Genomic DNA, 8,405 nt, shown 5'->3' on the forward strand with positions numbered 1-8,405 from the left:
GAAAGAAAAAAGCCTAGAAGAAAGGAAGCCAGTGTGCCGTAGAAAGGTTTAACCACACTGCGTGCTCTGATCGGTCTCATGTCCAGACCTTCTGGAGAGGTCGTCCGACTGCACTGATTACTATTATGCTGAAAGCTGAAGCTTTCTCACTGTTGTTACCAAAACCAATGAGCCGACATTATCATTGGAGCCTCTGGCTCACTCTAGGGTTAGGCAGGCAACTTTAAATACTATGCAACCCCATATACAGCCACATGTATGGGCTGTTCTGTAGTGCTTTCACCTTCAGCCCAAGCTGTGGCAAGTCAGAGGTGGGATGAAATCTACCCCGAGTTATAGTGCCTATAGAGGACTGAAAGAGCCCAAATAGAACTGATTGGAACGTCTCTTCTAAGAAAAATCTCCACCAAAAAGAAAAACAAAACCAACCAAAAAACCCAAGTCAGGTGATTTTTTTTTTTTTTTTTATTTCACTGGCAGAAATATTGTGCTTTGAGGAAATGTGGAAATAAAAAGCTTTCTCCCAGCTTTCCTTCTCCACAGTTTCCTAACAGCAGATAAAGCTCAGTCACACATCCATACCAGTAACTCTTTGAGCCAAATTTAAGAGATTGGAAGAACAACAAGCTGTTAAGACAACTTTGAAGTCAGAATGCCATCTCATGTAAAGTTATTTTTCATGCTTGTGTGAAACTATTTGGGCCTGTTCCTCTTCCACTATGGAAGGCTGCCAGTGACTTTAGTGGTGTAACAGTGGATCATTTCTTCTTATGTGATATGTGAGCTCCTCCTTATTCCAGGTTTTCATCAATGTGATTACTGGTAAGAACTGCAAGAAGAAATACATGGAAAGAATCTGTTTATAGGCTTGAGAAAACAAATATGATCTTACCTTTGGATCATTTTCAAGCAAGCGTGCTAATCTTTTTAAGTTTAATCGATCATAGTTCACTCTGTAGTATCCACTTAAATTTACATTTAGCAGGATCCAGTCATATTCTGACTCTGATACTTGCATTTCAGGAAACACTTCTGTAAAGTGACATTAAAATGTATCATTTTATTTTCTGTGCACTGCTAAATTTTCTTGCATTTATAAACATTGGGCTTGGTGCTCCTCTGAGATCTGAGACACAAATTTGAGGTGGGACTCAAAGAAAATCCCCCAAAAGCTTGGTGCATTTGTGATCTCTGCTCTGCACAGCAGAACTTCAACGAGCAACCAACCCCTCAGGTACTGAGCACCTTGAGATGGCAAAGAAGAGGCTGAAGACCCACTTTGCTCCTACCCTTTAGCTCATAGGCAGCTGGGAGAGTTCAGAAAGGTTACCCAAGAATAAACAGTCTGGATGAGGAGCAATACCCTCACACACCTGCTGCAGGGCATGCACTCCCAGCATGCCTGCTGCTCCCAGTGCTGCTCCAAAACACACCTTACGGAAGAACTGACCGCCTACCAGTATTCACAGATCAAGGAAAGCAAAACAGCTAAGTTTACGCAAGAAACAAATAATGAAAAATTTTATTTTAAATAAACATCCCGTAGTCCTTTCGAGTTACATCACCCACTAAAGGCCTCCTTCTGCAGTCCCATTTCATCTCACTACTACCTACTTTATGTGTGCTTGTCTGATTACTTGCTCCTGATAGCCTGCAGTACATCTGAAGGAACCAGTGAAGCCTTGAAGGCTCTGAGCTGCCTCATCAGAAGAGGATTCAAATGCTGCTTTAACTGGCTTTGATCATTCTGATTTAAGAAGGCGGTAAACTCTCTTAAGACAATAAATCAATATCGGTGAGTAGTCTAGAGCCAGCACTGCTCCACTCTGAACAGAAGACTGAGACTTCAATGTGTTTTGACAGAGCAAGTACTGCAGGGTTCATCCTCAGTCATCTTCACAAATTAGATGAGAGGAAAAAGTGGCACATGACAGATACTGGCTTAACCATTTAAAAACAGCATGGGTGGCTAAAATATGGCACTAGCAGTACTTCCCCCATGATGGCATATCGGTTCGATCCTCTGCTTGCTGATCATCAAGAGCACTTTAGATCCAGCTAAAATAACAAAACTATGCTCCTCCACTCCCCAGGCTGAGTGAAACATGTTCTACCATAACAGCACCCTTTTCCTAGCGTGTCTTTTTTTTGCTGCGCAGACATGTATCACTCAGGGACAGTGACCAACACAATTGCATGGGCAGAGGCTAAGCACGTAGACATTGCCTGAGGAGCCCTAAACCAACAGGACAGGCTTTTAACACTGTACAGTGCAGCGCTGAATGAACACGCTTGGCTACTGGTAGTGGCCCAGCTTGTAGCTTGGAGTTTAATTTAACCTGTTCAGCAGATAAATTAGCTCCTGCAGAGCTCTTTGCAGCAAAAATACACATACATGAAAATGCTTTTGAGATGTTTCCTCGTTATGTATTGCTATGCCACTGCATCAACTATTCCAAAATTCAAGTTAAAACTATGCTTTGTACCAAATCCCTCATTTTCATTTACCAAAACCATTCTCATGAATACCTCTGAGTGACCACATTAACAGTTCTCCACCAGCAGCCATTTCAACCTCACAGGAACAAAATGGTAACTGAATTTAAAATTACCCCTAACATTTCTACCTTCGTAAGAAACCATTTGGTTTATTCATGCATGAAATCATGCATGAAAAATTCAAAAAGGAATTATTTTTTTTAAATCTTAAAACGTGAATGCACGTTTCTTGACTAAATAGTGTCTGGTAAGTTTGATACATGGCTTTCATATACAAGTGGAATGTGTTTTAATCCTGAATTTCTACTTTATTGTAGTTCCTTCAGGCAGATGCAACGTGATGGGTTTTTTTTATAACTTCTGTAGCTCTTAAGTCACATGATGGGTGAGGAAATGGAACTGTTATCACTTCAGCAATAAAAAATTAGCACATGACACTAGTCCTTCTAAGCAACTGCTGCCTAACAATTCTTTTCTGCAAATTTTCTAGTTTTTCACCTTAGCAATCACTGGTTTCTTTAACTTCAAATCTAAAGCATTCAGAGGAATAAACACCCACTGTTTGCTTATTTACTTGTCCATATACTGTGACATGATCATTCAAGCTATCTTATTGCCTCAAAAAGAGGCAAAGTAGCTTTTAACCACTGCGAACAGAGGGTGCAGAGCTGGGATATGCACACAACATATTGTAGTTTTGCTCTTAGGCATTCCACAAACACATCAGTCTCTGCATCTCCTTGTAACTGATTCAAAACCTGATGGAGTTCAGGGCTGACTTGCCAAAGAAAAATAATTACCCTATTCTAATGATTATATTTCTGCTTTGTCAAAAAATATAGCTAGCTATTTGAAAGCACCGAGAAAGAACTGAATTTTTTATTTGCCTGAAGATGTCCATAAACTCATTTTTCTATTATAATAATAATAGAAATTATTATAAGCCTTTAAAACTTTTAAAAATTCTACTCTTTTGATGAGTATTTTTGCATTTAATTTGCATAAACAAATTAAATCACACAGTGTTGAAAATATTAATTTTCTCTTTTTACAGATATCCATGTGTGACACTGTTGGGTCACTTCACACAGCTGGTTTTAATCTTCTTCAGTCTTCCTATCTACTACTTGAGCTTGATCATTTTCTGATATATCACAGTTGAGATCCTACCTCGCCTCAAAAGCTGTCGTTAACACCAATGGGATCTGCTGGGGTAAGAACAGTACAGAAGCATGAAGAGCTACATGGATTTGTGTACAAAATGACAAAATCAAAATTACTGTGGAAATTTCTATTCATAATATGCATTCTACCATATTACTTAAAACATACACTCAAGTTTGATGCAACATAGGGAAAAAACACTATATTAACCTATCTGAAAATCTATTGCTATTGTAACATAAAATTAGCTCAATAGATAAACATAGACATTTCTGTAATAAAGTTTTATCTCCCTATTCAATTCAAATTCTGTTTATAGAAGTGTTAGGTGTGTTTTTTTCAGCTGGTTTTAGCATGTGTGAGCAAATACATTACTTACTGCTGCTTTTATCTAGCCACATTAAGGGTTGTGATGATCCATTTCTCATCCAAGAAATAGGAATAATCCATGTATTACTTAACAAAAAAAGAGATAATATAATTAGTTCTTATGCTTAAAAAAAAAACCCTCTCAGCTGATGCTAAACTAGATCGCAGATGAGTTCCTTCTTACAAGAATCTCCATCTACCTTCTCTCCTCTCTGATACACAAAACTTCATCAGATGGTGGTACTTTTGCTGGATCACCACTTAGGTTCAGCAAAGATAAGGGAGTTTTAGCATGGATTTAAATAGGCACTCATATCTAGACTACTGTTTGATGCTAGGTATTTGAATACTACCGTATCTCTCTACTCTGGCTTTCCTTCTTCAGGCAATAATTTTATTCTCCTCACTGATTACACTTCACCCTATTTCTGCAGAACGTAAAGCTCCTTTTCAGAAGGGTATCTACTAAAAACAGCTCCAGGCAAGCAATACAACTGTAATTCTGACAACTGTAATTTTCTGTCTGAGGGAATGTAAACCTCCCGGTGAAAACAGATGAAAACTACAAAATGCTGAAGTTGCTCACGAAAATGAAAAGTTCTGTGATATTCGTCCTGGATTTGCTTAAATTCACATGCTATTGCCTCTTGCTGAAACTACAGTAAAGGACTTAACATTTGTAACTTGGAACTCCTTATCTGAGCTAACCAAAGATACTGAATGGATTAATCCTCTGCGCTTCCTGGAGCTTGGAAGCAAAGGAAACTCTGTGGTTCTCATCAAAATTTCTCTTTTGGCTGTTTGTATGACTAGCAATAGCAACCAGGGAAAAACTGCTTTGGGCTTTGCCCTCCTTTATACTTTTTCCCCGGGTGAGAACTCATCCCATGGGCCCTCTCCATGCACCCCAACACTAATGACAGCTGCTGGATTTCATGAAATTTCAAACTCTAGCCATGAGTTTCCAAAGTGGGTGACCAAAGGCAGCTCCTTCTATCACCGTCTTTAGGCATCTAAATAAGTAGCACAGCTTGCAAAAGCACCAGGGACTTGACAATGCTCACTGACAGGAACTTTAGAGCTGCATGTCAGGTACTCGGCATTTTCTGAGAAAGGGGTCATTTATATAGGTACTTAAATGCAAGCCATTTGCCCTTGCCAAGCAGAAAAGTCTGGGAATATGTGCACTGGAAAGAAGCTACAGCATGGTTCATCCAGGTCCCCAGACCATACAACTGAGGGATGAGGAAAGAAGAAATTTCCAGGCAAAACTCTGGCCCTGCAACCTGTTCAGGGCCTGCATCTGTCCTTACAAAGCCATTATGTGGCTGGAAAAGTCACTATTCCAGAGGAAAGCGACCTTTTGCAAGGATGCAAGGTCTGCAAAACAGGTGGCTGGCAGAACTATTGCAAACTCTAGTCTGAAACGGATTTTACTTGACAGCTCATGACATGAAAAAACATAAATTTAAAAAATCAGATGGTCAAAACATAATATCCTAACTGAAGAGTTTCCTGAAAAAAATAGGGTATAAACATATAATAAAAACACAAGCTAAACATACTTGTGAGAATCAGTACTGTTTTCATTCTTTTTATTAAGAAATTGTTCCTGACTGATTGTGCCAGTGGTTAGATTTAATGTTAAAACTGGAAACCCGTTTTGGCATGTCCAGGAATCCATTATTTGTTTTACAGATGCTGGCAACTGAACTTCATCCTGTGCATCTACAACCTGCAAGAGAAACAGGAATTATTGTTATTTATGATAAACAGGTACTTACTGATGTTGCTTCAGCAACACTCTAGGGGTTGTCCTAACATGTTAGAGAAAATGTAACTGCTTAGAAACAGTTTGCTGGTCTATGACTTATGCAAAAAATCTATGTAGCAAAGTGAAAAGGACATTATTGATATTACAAAGACAGCATAAGCCTTTTTAGGAATTACGAAATACTGAGATAACATTTCTTATTCTTAGAACCTGACTGCTAACCTTTCTCTTTTAGTGTTAATATACTTACACCCCTGTATGGCTATGACAGACTTAATTTGTTAATTTCACTCAAATAAAGTTGCCAGAACACAAAGATTTTTAAGTGACTACCTAATGAACAAACTGAATAGTAAAGACAAATTGAAAAAGATACTAAGCTGGAGTCCCAACTAGTGTGAACTGGTACAGTCTCTGTTGGCTTAAAAGATGTGACAGCCTTGCACACCTGAAATTGTGGCACTCTTGGTCTTAACCTAAGACTGAGTCTGCAACACCATGGAAGCCTTCTTTAGAGGAACAGGAAAGTGGAATTTTAAAAAAATAAACCTATTATTAGCATCTGTTTTCTTATTCAGATTTCTGCCAAAACCAGCAAAGGGTGAAATGCTGAGCTACTGCCTTGGGTATAGACTGCTGAATCTGTGACATATCAGCATCTTGGATCGTCAAGCCCAGAGCATCACACACTCTGATGTGGCGAAAGTTAAGCTCCAGAAGAATAGGCTATGCAATTTCATGTAGGCTTAGGCAATCTCCATGAAACCCAAAACTCCACCTGGCCCTGATTTCTCATCTCATCTCTCTACTCCTTGTACCTACCTCCACTGACCTCAGGTGCAGTAAAGCAGCCAAATAAACACTTGTGAAGACATTAGCCGAAAGAGCCAGCAAAGCAAATTTTATGCAAGGGAAAGACTGCACTACGGATAGCCAAATTCCAGTGCCGTCTTCTACAAGCAGTATATACCCTAAATTTGGACTGTCCCGAATATCAGAGCAAGAATACTAGAAATAAAGGAGTACCATCTGTATGTGGGTCCAGAGATCATCTTGGTTAGCATTTGAGAAGGAAAATTCTTTCAGATACGACTGTACAGAAACAAACAGAAGCATCAGAATTCATGAGAGTTCAATGAAAGACATCAGCAAGACAAACAGTAATTTATGCAACTGTAATTTTCAAGCTTACAAATCAAGATGAAGATGTTAGTTTTTCAAACTTACAGTGAGTGCTCTGATAAACAACTTCTCAGTCAGGAAACCAGAAAGCATCCAGGTAATAGAAGCCCCCTGGAGTAGAAAAAAGCTATGAGAAAACATGGATTATTATTGCAATTATTATTGCAATATTTTTTCAAACGATATTCCAGAGAAGTTAGGCTACGCTTTGTATTTCACAGAAGTTAAAACTGTTTTCACCGTTACTTTCATAGCCAAATAGATTTGTAACATCCAATATATTTGTGTGCGCAGAAGAAACAAATATTGAATGACAAAACTACCTACAAAAAGCATTGTAATTCAACAGAATATTCCACTGTAACTCTCAAATCTACTTAGTTTAACCTACCATTAGTTTACAATACACCAGAAATGGGAAGAATTTTGTATTTTTTAACCTTGTTGTATGTGATGCTGTCAAACAGAGACATTAAAGAAAATGATCCTTTGATCTTGTCTTCACTCTGTGACAGTGATCGAACTCCTATTTCATTGTCTTCCCTTAAGACAGGTTGTACAACATGATCATAAAAGATTTCATTCTGCAAGGAGAAGACAAATCTAGGTGAGCTGAAGAGAAAATACTTATTCGCAGGAGAGAATGTAATTATGGAATTAGCACTAATAGAAATAGTCTGTCAATAAACAAGGAACGATCCTTTTTCCCCCTTCCTAACTTCCCCATGAAGTAAAAGGGACCTTACACCCAATCCTAACATTTTCCACATGCAACATTACTAACCAGGGCAGTGAAAATTTTACATCTGAGAAGACTGTGGGCTTGGGCCTGACAAAGACGATTACACTGTAATCCTCAGGGAAAAATAAGCCAACTATGTTAAACAGCAAATAAACAAATACTGAAAACTGAACACTTGTATCTCATTTACATCTGTATGTCATTAATATGGCAGCATTTTCCTCTTAAATTCTCTGTTTCTCCTGCTGCAACCCTGAGTAATAACCTAAAAACTAAGCTACTAAGGGTAGCAAGGCTTAACTATGCGGCATTTCTACTGTCACCCGGTGAAAAATATGGAGGGAAAATGGCTCCTTTGGTGCAAATCAGTGAAGTTCTCTTTTTATCAAATGATGATTCATTCCCCCAGCTGAGTATCTCTCCTAAGACTGGATGGAAAATGAAATAATTACAAAGGTAAAGAAAAAAACCTACATTTTTTAAAACACTGCAGGCCACTTAGAATCATAGAATCATTAAGGTTGGAAAAGACCTCTAAGATCATCGAGTCCGACCGTCAACCCAACACCACCACACCCACTAAACCATGTCCCTAAGCACCTCATCTACAAGTCTTTTAAATCCCTCCAGGGATGGTGACTCAACCCCTTCCCTGGGCAGCCTGTTCCAATCTTT

At 38.7% G+C, this 8,405-nt stretch overlaps 1 protein-coding gene across 4 annotated transcripts in view; it reads right to left on the reverse strand.

The window, feature by feature from the left end:
- LOC103925716 (aminopeptidase Q) overlaps positions 1-8,405 on the reverse strand; it is a 60,809-nt gene that overhangs the window by 13,129 nt on the left and 39,275 nt on the right. For all 4 annotated transcript variants that reach the window (XM_009334464.1, XM_009334463.1, XM_009334462.1 and 1 more), the window contains 6 exons: positions 7,429-7,572; positions 7,034-7,099; positions 6,833-6,898; positions 5,598-5,767; positions 4,043-4,119; positions 893-1,032 (listed from right to left, as the gene is read on the reverse strand). In XM_009334464.1, coding sequence (XP_009332739.1) covers positions 893-1,032; positions 4,043-4,119; positions 5,598-5,767; positions 6,833-6,898; positions 7,034-7,099; positions 7,429-7,572 — 663 coding nt within the window. The remainder of the gene's footprint in view (positions 1-892; positions 1,033-4,042; positions 4,120-5,597; positions 5,768-6,832; positions 6,899-7,033; positions 7,100-7,428; positions 7,573-8,405) is intronic.

The sequence above is a fragment of the Pygoscelis adeliae genome, unplaced genomic scaffold (assembly GCF_000699105.1).
Source record: "Pygoscelis adeliae isolate BGI_AS28 unplaced genomic scaffold, ASM69910v1 Scaffold252, whole genome shotgun sequence".
Taxonomy (NCBI): Eukaryota; Metazoa; Chordata; class Aves; order Sphenisciformes; family Spheniscidae; genus Pygoscelis; species Pygoscelis adeliae.